The sequence below is a fragment of the Babylonia areolata genome, chromosome 6, assembly GCF_041734735.1.
Source record: "Babylonia areolata isolate BAREFJ2019XMU chromosome 6, ASM4173473v1, whole genome shotgun sequence".
In the NCBI taxonomy this organism is placed as follows: domain Eukaryota; kingdom Metazoa; phylum Mollusca; class Gastropoda; order Neogastropoda; family Buccinidae; genus Babylonia; species Babylonia areolata.
The window spans coordinates 47,877,844-47,895,020 of NC_134881.1; the positions used below are offsets into that span (position 1 = coordinate 47,877,844).

Consider the following 17,177-nt stretch of genomic DNA (forward strand, 5'->3'; position numbering starts at 1 on the left):
ACTTTGTTTCCTGTGTACTGCTCAAACCTTGGAGACGAACGACCTGGGGAAAAAAGGCACAGTACCCGCCTACCACATGGACTTTTTAGGCAAATGACAAAGTACCAAAGTGCTGCTTATCCCTTAGTAGTTTAGTTTACTTTGTGTTTTTCCTTTCTGTTCCATTTTATTTGTTTTGCACCATTTTTGTTCTGATTTGTACCTACTATGTCACTATGTGAAGTGATGGCCTAGAGGTAACGCGTCCGCCTAGGAAGCGAGAGAATCTGAGCGCACTGGTTCGAATCACGGCTCAGGCGCCGATATTTTCTCCCCCTCCACTAGACCTTGAGTGGTGGTCCGGACGCTAGTCATTCGGATGAGACGATAAACCGAGGTCCCATGTGCAGCATGCACTTAGCGCACGTAAAAAAAAAAATCCCACGGCAACAAAAGGATTGTTCCTGGCAAAATTCTGTAGAAAAATCCACTTCGATAGGAAAAACAAATAAAACTGCACGTAGGAAAAAAAAGAAAGAAAAAAAGGGCGGCGCTGTAGTATAGTGACGCGCTCTCCCTGGGAGATAGCAGCCCGAATTTCACACAGAGAAATCTGTTGTGATAAAAAGAAATACAAATACTAGAGCTTTACAGCAAATGGCATTAAACATTTCAGTGTTCAGTGTTCTCTCTCTCTCTCTCTCTTCTACCCTTTCATCCATCACCTCAAAAACAAGTCATGCGTACGCCTTAAACATTGTGACGATAATATGATTCATACAACTAATAGTGGCTTCAAAATAGACATGAAGATGAGAACGTTTTAGTCGGCGGAACAGGCCGGAATCGTTGAATTTATTATGTACCAAAAAGTCACTAATTGAGATGAGAGAGCCGGACAGAGATTGAAATCTTGAGAGAGACAGACAGAGACAGAGAGAGAGAGAGAGAGAGGATGGAGGGAGGAAAAACTTATTTATTAATTAAAAAAATCGTTTGAACTCCAGACGATCAAAGAAAAACTCGAAACCATCATCAATGCTTTTTTGATTTACGAAATATCACGATATGTTATTAAATTTGCGATTATTTTTCAAAAGAGAAGAGAAAAATATCCCTAAACAGGAAAGGGGGTGAAGGGGGGGAGAGCGTGGTGGGGGGCCAGATACCAGTGGGAGGGTATCTGGGGGACACAATAGGGTTTCTCAGAAGACAAATGATAGAAGTGTGACAGTAAAAGCAAACCTTCCCTGCTGAAAAAGGTCGGAGCGAACTGTGAGGTGTGCGAAACATGGCGTTGTTTCCTACGTAACATTTCGCAATCTCCCCTCTTGAATTTGTCAGATTGTGCCTGCTTGGAAGTGCGAAGTGCACGTGAAACGGAAATACGTCATTGTCAAGGGGGTGCATTTGCGCTCTGATAACATGGCGCGTGTTATCGGAAACCGAGACAGGGGGAAGTGAAAAGGCATCTGAAGTCTTTTTTCTTTCGTTCCAGCGAAGCATTCATCACCCATTTCCATTACCGCCCTTTTTATTTCGTTTTTGTTCGGTGATATTTATCTCCCCCGTAAGAGACACTTGTCCCGTCAAAATAATAAATCGTGTTGTCTGGAAATCGAGACAGTCTCATGGGGGTAAAAATCGAGACAGTCTCATGGGGGGAAAATTTGAGAAAAAAAGATACAGTCTGTGTCTGCCTTTAACATAGGCTGTCTACGGTATTCTGCAACGTTAAGTGTATACGTGTGTGTGTCCGTTCGTGTACGCGCGCGCGCGTGTATGCGTGTGTGTGTCCGTGCGTGTGCGTCCGTACATGCGTGTGTACGTGCATGCGTGCGAACGTGCATGAATGTGTGTGTGTGTGTGTGTTTGTGTGTGTGTGTGTGTGTGTCCTTACGTGTACATGTGTGTCCCAACAGTACGTGAACATGTGTGTGTGTGTGTGTGTGTGTGTGTGTGTGTGCTGTCTTGAGCTGGATCATCGCCGGCAACAGTTCACCACCAATACCCCCACCGTTCGCCATACGCGGATGTAGTTCGTGTGTTCGCGCATGAACTCTTTTTTCTTTTCTCTTCTTTTTAAACACAGACAACCATGAGACTGAGCCGAGGCCAGGGTACCATTTCCGCGTGGTCATCCCCCGGCGAGTTTTACGATGCCGTTCTCCGTACTGTGCAGCAGGGGCAAAGCGCCACGGACTTTCCGCTACCACCACCCCCCTGCACGATGTGTTCACATTCCGTAATGGTACCACGGTTCTCGCCCCGCCGCCCTGTGATTACTGCAACGCCGCTAGGGGTCGCCCCGCGGTGACGGTGAAGCGGGTCAGACCCGTGTAATGTGGGTTTTATGACAGGATCATGACGCGTCCTATGTGCACCGTCCCCGGTAAACACGGCTGCAGCTCGGCGTGTTATTTGTTTTCTGTCGCTGCCGACCCGTGTACGCTTTTTGATAGGGCGTCTGGTCTGGCGCGTGGTTGTTTTTCGTCAGTCGTGGTCCGCGGTCTGTCGGTCTGCGGGCGCCTTTAGGTGTTTTTTTTTATTTTTAATTTTAAATGTTTTTATGGTGTGTCGTGACGTTTGTTCCGTGTGTGGGATTCGTTATTTTCATTTCTATTTATGATTGTCTTTTTTTTTTTTTTTCTTCCCAAAGGAATGTGGTGTGGTTTTGTGGGAATGGAGGGAGGAAGGGGTTGGCTGGCGATATGTGAAATACCTGTGTGTTTTTATCTCGGTTTCATTTTTCTTTCTCTTTTTATTTTCCTGTCTCTTCCTGCGTTCGTCTCGATCTGTCCCCCATTTCTCTCCCCCTCTGTCTCTCGGTTCAAGACCTAGAATCTACACTGTCGCAAAGGAAAGGTTTCAAGCTGTATTCCTCCTTTTGGCAACTGCATGACATCAACTGGTACCGGCCGTTTTTAGTAACCAGTTCATCAGAATCAGTCATGATATCACAGCTGAAACCTCACCAATGAAGACACTCAAAGAAACCAGAACCAGAAAACCTCAGTTGTCTCTTTTGTCCCCCATGTGGACGGATGAGAGAGTGTGTGTGTGTGTGTGTGTGTGTGTGTGTGTGTGTGTGTGTGTGTGATGGTGTATATGTGTTGCATGCGTGCGTGCGTGTGCGCGTGAAAATGCGAGAGCGCGAGCACGCTCACATGCATGCTCGCCGTCACATACATGCAAAGTAAAAAGTACACAACATTCCACTGCAAGAGAAGGGCAAGGTACGTCGTTACTAAAGCAGTGAAAAAGGAGGAGAGAAAGGGAGAGAAAGATATCACTTCATGACCCAATGACCCCTGGGGATCAGAGAATGTGGTGCGTGCCGTGATACCCCCAATCCGGAAAGCCGCCACTCACTCTAAATAATATACGACAGTCCCTGCCCCCTTACACTTTTCCCTGCCCCTAAACGGTATCAACATAGCTCCACTCCTCTGAACCAAGCCTCCCGTCTTTACACACAGATTATCGATCCCAGCGTCTCAAAGGACAAAGTAAGCTGTTAAAGACTCGCGTCCATGTGTTTTACTCGCTGTGGTTTTAGGGACAAAAGCTTTTGTATGGCCGCGGTTTGGTTGATAGCAAAATCACTGTGAGGAAAACATGAAAGGGAGTTCATGTTCACTGTGGATTACTGTTGTTCACTGTGGGTTACTGTTATCTGTGGTATTGTAAGCATTTAATGTTTTTAACCGATTTTTTTTATCCGTGGGTTTTATTTCAACATACAGTGGTGTGTGTGTGTGTATATGTGTGTGTGTGTGTGTGTGTGAGAGAGAGAGAGAGAGAGAGAGAGAGAGAGAGAGAGCACGCGCAAATAATCATGTGCATTAGGGGAATGAGTTACACAAACAGGAGCGTGCGAAATGGCGTGCGTATGTGTATGTGTGTGTGCGTGCGTGCGTGTGCGTGCATGTGTGTGGAGGGATGTGAGCGCGTGTGTGCGTATGCGCGTGCGTACATGAGTGAATGTGTGTGTGTGTGTGTGTGTGTGTGTGTGTGTGTGTGTGTGTGTGTGTGTGTGTGTGTGTGTGTGTGCCGTGCCGTGCGTGCGTGTTTTATAAACTCCAGATATAAAAAGCTGTGAACGGAAGCGGTAATTTGATCACGTGGGTAGTGTACCCAATCATACACTTAAGACGAGCAGTCCACATCAAATTCATGTTAAAAATAAATGAGTCTAAAATGCGGAGTAGAAACTCACCTCACGGACATAAAAGACACACTATATAACCTGAGACACACGATCTAGAATGAGTAACACAAACTCACTTAACAAGTATGAAGGCGCAACATAAACTCACCGAAAGGGTCCAAAAACAATATGAAATCAACAACAGGTCAAAATGGCGCTATAAAAACCCAACCAAACGATCTAAAAGACGCGCATATGAAAGAACAGAACCATCTCACTTCAGCCCTTTTTGCCCTCAGTGCCAGACTGGAGAAAGTGGTGATACAATGGGTACCAGCACACTGGCATCAGAGGCAACGAAAACAACGGACATTCTGGCAAGAGACGGTGCACAGGAGCAGGCCAACAAACTGGTGTCATACGATGAAATCAAGACAATCATCGAGGCACAGCAAGGAATAAAGTGGCGCCTCCAGCACCCCAAATATAACCCAGAAGAGATACCATTTGCTGGAACGACGGGAACAGGTCAAGATCTTCCGCCTGAGGACCGGACACAACCGCCTGCTCCCCCACATGCACACAAAATTTGGCACTGGACAGAGTAGAGAGTGCCCTTGTGGTGAGGGACCAATGACAACCGACCACATCCTTCAAGACTGTACGACGCATGCAGCATCCAGGAGGAAGTACTGGCCAACACCGACAGCAGTGGAAGCCAAGCTGTACGGCACCCTGGAGGAGCTGCGACGGACGGCAGCCTTCATCGAGGACACCGGGCTGCTTATCTAATGGGAGGCGAACGAGGAAGAAGAAGAATTGGGTATGAAAAACGCTATCTCCAGAAGGGTCTAAAAGAGCGCAATATAAACATAAGTGTCTGTTTTTGTTTCTTTGTACTTCTTATTTACATATATGCCACATCAAGGGTTGCATCAAAGAGCAGTGGCTTGAAGTTGCGTCCCTTTGTCTGAACGCGAGTCACTGTACTTTTTTTGTCTAGTATCTTAAAGCTCACTGACTCAATTCGAGTTCCATTCACATAAAAGGTCTAAAAGACGGAATGAAAAGTTTAGGGGTCTCATCTTGAGTAAGTAGAAGTCGCATTATTAACTCAAAAAGTCTAAAAGGCGCAGAACGTACCCACAAGTGTCTAAGAGGCCAAAGTCTGAAGGCTCTATAAGGCGCAATGCAAACTAAGCCGAGAATCTAAAAGGGACATTCTACAGGTTCTAAAAGGCGCAATATAAACTGATGTGACACTGATGGCTCTAACATGCGCAATTTAAAACCAGTTGACGGTCTAAAAGGATCACACCAGTGGATCTAAAAGGCGTAATAATAATACTCGACAAATAGCGTCTAAAACGCGCAATTCCAAAAGCTCTAAAAGGCACATTATTTTACTCAGACGGAAAAAGTGTAAAAGCTGCATAGTAAAGGCTCTAAAAGGCATGATGTATACTCAAACTGAAACTTCTGAAAAGGTCTAAAAGCTGCATAGTAAAGGCTCTAAAAGGCATGATGTATACTCCTACTGAAACTTGTGAAAAGGTCTAAAAGCTGCATAGTAAAGGCTCTAAAAGGCATAATGTATACTCAAACTGAAACTTGTGAAAAGGTCTAAAAGCTGCATGAGTAAAAGCTGTGAAAGGCACAGTGTATCCTCAAAATGAAAGGGTCTAAAAGCTGCAACATAAACCTCCAGATCGCACCTGTCACATAGTGTGGTGTAGGAATGACATCGCTTTGCCAGCCAGCCAGTGTGGCTGGATGCTGCGGCAGATCGCGTGATCAGCAGGTCACTGTCACTGCCAGATTACTGTTCTGTGAAATCTCGTTACCACAGGATCAGGGGATGGGGGGCGGCTCTGTGTTGTCACCAGTCTGTCGTCCACATGAAGTGACAGTTGTTGTTTTTCCTCGGTGAATGATCTGTATGTTGCCATCCTGTTTGTTGCAAGATTAATCGATATGATTTGTTTAATAAACAATAAAGAGTGGCAACTCTCTCCAAACACAAGGTACACAACTTCAAGTCAATGCTGCTTATGTTACCCATTGTGCTAGCACACTGGTAAATTTTTGGTACATTGGGACAAACCCAGATACTTCCTCAAAAAGAAAGCTTTGGGCTTGTCCTTATACCGATTATTTGACACGTGTTCATGTTTTTTCACTGCAGGGTATGCTCTCAAGGCCTGACTACGCTTTCAACACTTCCTGACTGGCGCGTTGGGTTGATGCGAAGGACAGGTATTTGGACCTTTTTAAAGATATTTTCTTTACAGCAGATGTGTTGCAGCGCACATGTATCAGCCCGCACGCTATGACACGCCCTTGCAGCTGAACACTGTTGTCATTCTGTCTTCCACGTGATAAAGTTGTTTTTTCCCCAGTGCATGTTCTGTGCCCTCTGTATTTTAACATTGTGTTTGCTGTGTGTTGTAATGAAAGTTTTTGTTTGTTTTTGTTTTTTGCTGTCGTTTTTTTCTTTCTTTTTCTTTTTTTTTCACCGAAACAGTTGCTTTTTTTTCAAGGTTTTGTTGTCAGCTTTCTGCTGCATTAAGAAATGACGGCATGGTTTCCCGTTTATGTTTCTCCGCATGTTTACGTGTTGCCATTCCGTCTGCACTTTGGCGAAATCAAAAGTTTTCGTTACCGTGAATTTTGGAGTGTTTTGTATGTTGCCGTGAAAACACAGGCGTATTTTTTATTTTTCAGTGAATATTATGTTCTGATGCTCTAAGTGTTATCATCGTATCTGTTACAGTATCTGTTACGTAATGTAACAGCAGGATTTGTTCCCCGTCTGTGCTTGTTTTCGTGTTCGTGTGTTCAAAGTTTCGATGCGGGCACATGTGCATGGTTTATTTTGGGAACCTTGCTTTATCTTTTTGGAGAACACACGTAACACAGGGAGACAAATTTAAAACACACGTAAAGGTATTCCTCTCTCTCTCTCTCTCTCTCTCTCTCTCTCTCTCTCTACCACCCACCGCCTCCCCATTGCCCCGTCCCCCCACCATTCCAAACAAACCGCGTTCACCCAACGTGGGGTCGGGTGGAGCTGAAGCGCGGGTGGACTAACCTCTAAAACTACCCGGCAGTGAACGGGAGATCGGAGCTGAAAGGAATCCCTTCACCCCGGACTTTCTTCTTCCGCCGTTTCAAGGAGAGAATACCGGGTGCACTTAAGGCTTGTATCGGGTGTTTTGCAGTCGTGTAGTGCTCTGTTATCTCCGGTCTGAACACCCCCTCCCACCCACCCACCCCCAGTCCCCAAAGCACAACAGCTCCAAAGACGGGGAAGATGTGGGAGGGGGGTGAGCGGAGGGTTGGGGGTATTCAATACTGGTTGAAAAAGGGAATTTTAAACGTTTTAAATAGACGACGAAAGACCCGCGTGAGTGCGGTACGTTTTCGGGGTTTACACTGGTGGTTAGGGAGATCCGGCAGGAAGTTTATAACACAGCGATCAACATGTGTGGATAGTATTAGGTTCTGTTTTCCCTGTTTTCTTTTCTTTAACATTTTTTTTCTTTCTTCTCTTTTCTCCGAGAGCTGGAGGTTAGGATGGGGTAGTTATCGTTTTGGGTGTTGTTTTTTTTCTATGGTCACGGGGAAAGCTGTTAGTTCCTGGATAGAAATGTTACTGGTGTGTGATACTATCAGACGTTTAAGCAATCGAGATCCGAAGATTTGTTTCCTAAAAAAATAGATAAATAAATAAAACAGAAAATAAGATGAATAAACACACAACTTTTGAATATAATCCCCACTGCGATCTTGACTTTCGTTCTAACAGAATCACTTAATAAGTTTCATTCGCAAGTTTCTGAAACCTCTATTCTTGATACAACTGGGTATCACGCTGAGATCATCTGATCTACAGTGTCAGCATCCAATGGTTGAGCAATGTGGTGGGAAGATAAAGAATAAGAGGGAGACGAAGAAGGAGGAGGAGGAGAAAGAGCAGCAGAAGAAGAAGAGACTTGGGCAGGTGTTCTGGTTCATGATCTTAAACCGATGTCAACTGTTTAATCTAACGACTAATTCAAAACAGAATGTCACAACAGTCATGTTCATGTGGATAAGATAATTAATCACTGAAAATTTACGGACATCGTAAAACCGACATCAGTGGAAATGGAACATAAACGTAAACCGAACAATGATGATGACAATGCTGAACGTACGCATTCATTCTTTTATTTCTGTTGAAGTTAAATAACACAACAGAACGGCGAAGAGGATCACACACACACACACACACACACACACACACACACACCTTGTCCGCGCGCGCACACACACACACACACACGTGCGAAAGAGAGAGAAAATCGATTACACAGTAATTCCATTAAATCTTATTATTTCATTCGCAATGGAATAGCACTCACAGAACATTTATGTTTAAAACTGACCTTGAAAATCCCTGTGAGGATGAATTCACGGAAGCAAGAAGAAATGAAAACCACAGACGAACTGTACGCTCACCCCACACCCCAAAAAACAAGAACAAAAACAAAACATATTACATGCATATTGCATAATGGGTGAGACACAATTCAAGTCACGTTCTAAATTACATATATATACATGTGTGTGTGTGTGTGTGTGTGTGTGTGTGTGTGTGTGTGTGTGTGTGTGTGTGTGTACAGAGAAAGAGAGGTATAGTTATATATATTCACACATACACAGATTATATATATATATATATATATATATATATATATATATATATATATATATATATATATATATCAGAACAAGAAACCGAAAATAAACACACATGAAAGGAGAACATGAGAACGAGCAGTACTCGGGGAAATTCCAAGTTCATTAAGCTACAAAAGAAAATAAACTAAACTTTTTTTTCTTCTTCTTTTATTTACCAACGTGGGTGGGGTGGGGATCGAGTCGCCCCGAGTTTCACTGAACCATCCGAGGAAATGAAGAGAGCGAGAGGTGGGAGTGGGCGTGAGGAGAGAGGGGGAGACCGGGAGGGGAGAGCAACCGAAAAGACAGAAGGGAAAGGAGAGAGGACCGGAGAGGGAGAAAAAATGTGTGCGCTTCAAAAACAGATGTGGTACGATGGAATAAAGAGAGAGAGAGAGAGAGAGAGAGAGAGAGAGAGAGAGACAGGTGGGGTGGGGGGAGGGAGGGAGAGAGAGAGAGAGAGATGAAGAAAGTTGGAGGATGGAGGCACTTAGAGAGAGGGAGAGACAGATAGACAGACAGACAGATAGAGAAAGACAGAGACAGAGACAGACACAGATTGTTACGAAGTTCATAGGGTATCATCAGTAAACTTAACACATCTTCGTCACACACACACACACACACACACACACATACACACAAATACACACACACACACACACACACACACACACACACACACACACACACACACACACACACACACGCACACACACATACACACAAATACACACACACACACACACACACACACACACTCACCTGACCGTGAACATAGTGTGCTTTCTAATAACGTGCCGACACAAAACTGTACATAGATATCATCATGATATTCACGTGGCTGATTAATCTAGACCTATATTTCATTCACTCTTGTTTTATTACAATAAACATAAATGAAATTAGGCCTGCATTTTTATATCGTTTTTACTAAACAAAGGAGCGTGATTGTCTTTACAATGCACGAGAATTTTACGAAACCGTTTAAGAACATCGTCTTCATCATAACCAACACCATTATTATCATATCCTAATCGTAATCAGAACCATTAATCAGTCATCATCATGATCACCAACATTATTATGAGATAGATAGATTGATATAATAGATAGATAGATAGATTTTTTTTTTTTAAGTTCCCTGTGCGTGAATAAGGAAATAAGGAAAGACAGAAATAAAAGTACAAGAAGCATATTGAAACAATGATGTAAACGGGCCAAAATTGCAATAACTAATCGTGTTGTTGTTGTTTTGTGGGGTAGGGGGTGTAAGGGAGGCAGACGGACAGACAGACAGACGGACAGACAGACTGACATAGAAGTGGCAGGTGAGGCGATGAACCATTACGATAAAAAATATTCTTTGGAGAAAAACTGATAGATGCCGCCGCCATTTTTATGAAGGCCACGGTTGATTGGGTTTCTGTTGAATCCTAGCGTAAAAGAGAGAGATAGGGGGGAGGGAGAGAGAGAGAAAGGGAGGGAGAAAAAAAAAAAAACAGGGGCGGAAAAAAAGATAGAGACAAAGGGAAAGAAAGTGAGAGACAAATTTTAATATACTGACAGAGATACAACCAGATAGAAACTGAGACACAGACACAGCCACACAGACACAGCACACACACACACACACACAGATGCGGGCAGACAAACAGACAGACAGACAGTACTAGAAACAGAGTCGCAGACATACAGAAACAGAGACTGAGAGACTGAAAGACACCCTGAACTGCTCAAATAATCGTTTAGAAAAATATGATATGTCAATAAAATTCGCAGCCATCACCTCAGTTTCACCCCAGACCACAAACTCACCACTGAGGAGAAAACAGAACGACCAAGACAACAACAACCACAACCTTGAACAACAACTCAGTGTTCAGACAACGTGAAAATTCACCAGTCAACACAGAAAGAGACAGTTTCAACTCACCTGTGTACACTTCTCCTGGCTGAAACTTATCCTGAGCAGGCAAACCTTCAAACGAAATCTTAAATCCATTATCGCCAGCCGACTTAGCAGCAGTAGTGTGAATAGGATTCCGATCACAGATCGCTTTCACGTAGGAAGCCACCGCGTTAGCACTGCCCACCCAACTGCAGAAGCAGACGACACTCAGCACGAAAGTTTTCGCCTTCATAATGGCAGATTTAATTGGTACTGGCCCGCAAAAAATGATCAGAAATCAAGACGACCTCCTTCACATTCACATTGCTATCCACTCGCAACCACAGACGGGATTATCTCAGAGTTTCTCCGAAAAAAATCATTTTGGAAGAATGGCTCACTGCAGTGAAAGATCCAAACGATATAAAAAGTGGTAACGAAAAAATCAACCGGAACGAAATCTCAAAGATAAAAAACCTGGACAAAACAGTAAACGCTGACTGAACAATTTTTTTTCCGAATGCACTGAACAACTGCTTCACACCGCCGCAGCACAACGAATCACTTTTGTAGCACAGTGGCTACTCATCGGTAGCTCGCTCGCTCTCCAGTCAAGAAAACGAATCAGAGAACTAAGAAGCACAAGCCCCCACGTTCACCTGAGAGAAAAAAAATGGAAAGGTAAACTCCGACATTCGGTTCGCAGCTCGCGCAAATCTTTCCTCGGCAGTGTCACTCAACCGGCACGTTCTTCTGTGATTGGCTGGTGTCCTCCCGACACCTCCACACCCACACCCCCGAAGCCCCGCCCAGCAGATTAACCCAGGAAGCGCGGGGGGCTGTGACAGAGAGAGGGGACAGGGTGCACGCGCGGTGTACTTTGAGAGCCGAGCGGCGAGAGGGAGGGAGAGAGAGGGGGAGGAGGGTGTTGAGCCAACCATCAATTATTTTCAATCAGCCTGTTGTGTAACTTTTCAAACAGGCCGGTGCCGCGTTGTGACAAATTAAGACTAACGAGGCTGTCAAACACAGCGTTTAGGAACAGACTGGCTTTGCACCGAAAGCAGCACTCCTCAGGGCATCACTGACAGAAGACACAAACTGATATTCTGTCTGTCCCTGTCTCTCTCTTACCGTACACACACACACACACACACACACACACAGAGGCGCGCGTGCGCACACACACACACAGACACACGCACGCACGCACACATATACATACACACACACGCATACATACACGCACGTCCGCATGCACACACTATTTTCCCGTCTAATATAATTTAGATGAAAGGGAAATGCTAAACTGAAGCTCAATTGAATACACCCCCGCCCCCCCCCCCCCCCCGCCCCCCCAACCGCCCCCTTACCCCCAGCCCCCTACACACACAAACACACTCCACACACAGGTTATGCATGAACACACGAACACGCCCACACCAAGCACACACACACACGCGCGCACACACACACACACACACACACACACACACACCATACAGACACAACATGCACACACACACACACACACCATGCAGACACAACATGCACACACACACACACACACACACACACACACACCATACAGACACAACATGCACGCACGCACGTACACACACACACCATTCAGACACAACATGCACGTGCGCGCGCGCGCACGCACACACACACACACACACACACACACATACGAAAGCCAACTTGAACGGCAATTTTGCATACCACAGTCGGCGCATGGTGGACTGCTTTCATTGTTAATCACTTGATTTAGTCTCGTTTTCACTATCGCGGTACACTCAGATTTTGTTAATTGTAAACCTTTGTGTCGATTAAAAATATTTCGAAAAGTATATTCACAGTGAATTAAAGAAAAATACTGGCTATAATTCTGTTTCCTTTTTGTGGGTCTGAATGTTGAAATGAATGTGTTCTGGTAGCGACACGCTCGCTGATCACACATGTCTAAGCCGTTCATGCTGTGGAACAAGGCTGACCAAAATGAAAATAGATATGCATCCCCCTCCTCCACCCCTCCCCCCTCTCCTCGTCCTCCTAAGAAAAATACAGTTTCAGTTTCAGTTTCAGTAGCTCAAGGAGGCGTCACTGCGTTCGGACAAAACCATATACGCTACACCACATCTGCCAAGCAGATGCCTGACCAGCAGCGTAACCCAACGCGCTTAGTCAGGCCTTGAGAACACAAAAAAAAACAACAACAAACAAACAAAAAAACAAAACAAAACGGGGGAATAAATAATAGATAAGCTTGCATAAATAAATAAATAAATAAAAATTATAATATAGAAAAGGGTAGTAGTAATAATATTAGTAATACTAATAAAATGACAATGATAAAACATAAATAAATAAATAAATAAATAAGACAACAATGGTGATAAATAAGCAAATAAATGTAAAATATGAAGACACACATTCACACATACACCCACACATGCATAACAGAAATGCACCAGACATGCAGTTTCACATAGATGAAAGCACAGTCAAATACATATAAACGTACATGAGCTCCAACACACACACACACACACGCATTACCGTGCACCTCCTCTACCCCCCTCCTCCACACACTCATTTCTAGTCTAAGTATCGCAGCTTCCACGGCACACACACACACACACACACACACACACACACACACAAACACACACTCACAGAGATGAACACTTACTTGTACAAGCACATATGAAAGCACAGTCAAATACATATAAACGTACATGAGCTCCAACACACACACACACACACACACACACACATTACCTTGCACCTCCTCTACCCCCTCCTCCACACACTCATTTCTAGTCTACGTATCGCAGCTTCCACGGCACACACACACACACACACACACAAACACACACTCACAGAGATGAACACTTACTTGTACAAGCACACACACATACGCCCATATCTCCCACCCCCAACCCCACACACGTACATACAAAGATATATATATATATATATATATATATATATATATATATATATATATATATATATACACATATATATACACGTTCCAATATCCTGTTGCTCCCACAGTGTACGCATGCATACACTCACATACCTCATCCTCTACCCCACCTCCCTCCGCACTCCCACCTCCCCTCACACACACACACACACACACACACGTACACATATCTCTCCTGACACTTGTGTACAATTTCACTCTCGCGCATTCACAAACGCACTCAAAAGCACAGACCCACACATACACACAAACACACACAGCCGCCACTGACTGGCCGCAAGAGGGATGGGAAAAGATCTCTGATGCCAAGAACGTGGCGTCTAGTGTGTTGCTCGGTCTATTGTATTTGGAAAGGCCCACAGAGACTCTGTTCCGTTTTGAAGAAATTTGCGCAATGTTGGTTTGGAAATGATGCCGATATTTGTTTGATTTGCAAAGCATCGTGCTCTACCTTTCATGTTAGATTTGCGGCAGCTCCCTCTCTCTGCTTCTATTTCTTTGAGGCGATCGATGGTGTGATGGCCTTGTACCTGTTCTTTTTGGTATTCTTTGACTTTTCTGAGGATTTCCGATTTTCCTACATGTAGGCTGCTCGTTGGTGTTGCGTTACCAGCAAGTCTGTCAGCTCGCTCATTTCCCTTAACACCTGCATGTCCCGGGCAGTATGACCATGTGAGTTTTTTAATCTGAAAGTTGCGCATTGCCTTATGCCACTCTGGGCTTCCCATTCCGTTTTCAATTTTCTGTATGAGGTTCATTGAGTCGGTTAGAATCATGGCATGTTGGTTTCCGGGCGTATGGAAGGACGATAGCCACTGGAGGGCATGTGTCACAGCTTCAACTTCCATCGTTAGGCTGGAGGTTGTGACTTTGTAGGCAGCATTCTCTTCCCAAATTGTTTTTCCATTTTGTTTCGCAGTGAATCCCCAGCCAGACTGGTCTTTGGTGACTGAGCCATCTGTGTATATGATGATGTCCTCTTCTTTACTGTTTTCTTCTATAAGCAGCTTCACTTCCGCATCAGTTTTGCCCTCTGGCCATTCCCGACAATGTCTTCCTAGAGTGGGTGAAATGACTGTGTTGAATAGATGGTTGAGGTTTTCGGGGTTTTTCTCCCATTCTTTTGTTTCTTTCAGGTCTTGAAGTCGGCATACTAGCTGGATTGTGTCTTCTGCTTGCCCCATCCATGATCTTCCTCGTCCTAGACGGCTGCCTTTTTGTTCTTTGACTGCGTCATGCAGTGGGTTTTGAGGGTTTTCTAATGCTTTGAAGTAGGTCTTGACCTGAAAAATACAGCTCCACGCCACCGCAATTTGCAGTGACAGTACGGAACCGATTTTCTTTTTAGACCATTGTCTGCTGCTTTTCTCCTTTCTCCCTCTCTTCATCCCCCCCTCTCTCTCCCCTTCCACGCTTTTGCACTCGGCTATCGTGTGTGTGTGTGTGTGTGTGTGTGTGTGTGTGTGTGTGTGTGTGCGCGCGCGCGTGCTCCCCTACTCTCTCTTTAAGACACGCATTCTGTCTTGAAATAAATCAAGCATGTTTTACTTGTCACAGAATTGGAAATTACGTTATTCGAGTCTGTATCTGGTAACAAAGTGTGTCAAGTTGCTTTTTAAAAGGAAACTCTATTTGTTTATTGATAATTGACGATTGATATTAATTATGATATCTGTTATGTTTTGGCCGCCGATACCATTCCATGATAGACAATGGCCTGTATGATTATGGTTTCAAACTAGTCATCGTCATCCTCATTCTCCTCGTCCGACACACCTTGATTCTCCTGATCAGGACAAGATCAACCTGAAAGCAGGTACGTCTTTTAACACCGACAGGTAATTATGACATCAAAGAGACCGCCACCGCCATGAACTCACACCAAAGAAAGGTGAGCGCAAAGAAACCCTAACGGAGTCCCAACAGCACCCAGCAGAAGCGGCCAGTGAAAGCAATCAATTACCCTGAAGAGTCTCTGGATCTTGACATACCACACTCCATCCGCCCTCTTCACACGCTGGGAACCGGGTATGACTACACCCGTTAGCACACTGAACAGTTCGTATATATTATAGATAGATAGATTGGTTTATTTAGTGTTATTTATCTATTATCAATTGATGGATAGATATACAGATTTTTAATAGATAGACAGGACCGACAGACAGACAAACAGACAGACAGACAGATAGATAGTTAGATACATAGATAGACAGATCAGTACAGGTGAAACACCCCAGACGGACCGAGGCCTACCATTCCTGTTTCAGTGTGGATCCACAAAGAAAGGGCCGGAAAGAACCAGTCTGTCTAATCAGGAAACAGTCGTTCTGTTCGTGTCTGTGAACGTCGTTGACATGTCATCTTCTGTTTGGGTGAAACATCAAAGGGGAAAGGAGGGAGAGGTCAACATTTATGGCAGAAATACATAAAGTGGGTATTGTTTGTTTGTTTTTTGTTTGTTTGTGTGTGTGTGTGTGTGTGTGTGTGTGTGTGTGTGTGTGTGTGTGTGCGTGCGAGCGTGCGTGTGTGTGTGTGTGTGCGCGCGCATATTTTAGTATTTGTGTGTGCGTGTGTGTTGTGTGCGTGCGTGTGTGTGCGTATGTGTGCATATGTGCGTGCGTGTGTACGCGCGCGCGTGTGTGTTAGTGTGTGACCTCCGTCTCAAAACCAAGTGATCACCTGACCATGACGGAGTGACGTAACTTCTCACGTCTCGCTTTCATTGCTGGGGTCTGACTGTTTGGACTTTCACTGTCTGTCCTAATTGATCATCTCAAGTATGTGAGAAAAGTATACACTGTGTTGATTTTCTAATCTTCTTAATTTTAGACACACCAGTGGAGAGCGAATGCACATTCAAAGACCGCTCGAATTTTAATTACACCGTTGATATTTATGAATGCTTGTTTTGAAAATCTTAATCACATAATTGATATGTGTCAATGAATAATTATTTCAGAATCGAATCATTATTGCTATTTATCCATGACTGTTCTGATTTGTGTTGCATGTTTGTTTATATATGATCCGCCTTGAAAACGTCTTCAGATAGTTTCTCACGAGAATGTGCATCAATATATGAGGTGTAGGTGGTTTTTTCTTCTTTTCTTTCTTTCTTTCAACCCTTAAAGCGCATTCCGCACTTTCCTGATGATTAGCCCACAGCTAAAGTGCATCAATGAAAGAGGGAGGGCCCTGCCGTGGAGAGAGTTGTACAACACAGAACATCGTCATTGTGCAGGAAAAGAAGTGCTGGTAATAGTGTGTGTGTGTGTGTGTGTGTGTGTGTGTGTGTGTGTGTGTGTGTGTGTGTGCTTGCTTGCTTGCTTGCGTGCGTTTGTGTGCTGATTGAGTGAATGAGTGTGTGTGCGTGCGTGAGTGACTATCTGACTATCTGTGAACAAGTGATTTTTGTTTTGTTTTTTGTTTGTTGT

At 44.3% G+C, this 17,177-nt stretch overlaps 1 protein-coding gene across 3 annotated transcripts in view; it reads right to left on the reverse strand.

The window, feature by feature from the left end:
• LOC143283102 (spondin-1-like) overlaps positions 1-11,368 on the reverse strand; it is a 221,377-nt gene extending 210,009 nt beyond the window's left edge. For 2 of the 3 annotated variants that reach the window (XM_076589201.1, XM_076589200.1), the window contains exon 1: positions 10,791-11,368. In XM_076589201.1, the coding sequence (XP_076445316.1) occupies positions 10,791-10,998 (208 nt within the window). In that variant the 5' untranslated portion in view covers positions 10,999-11,368. The remainder of the gene's footprint in view (positions 1-10,790) is intronic. The other variant, XM_076589202.1, reaches the window with a different exon arrangement.
• Between the last annotated feature and the right edge of the window lie 5,809 nt (positions 11,369-17,177).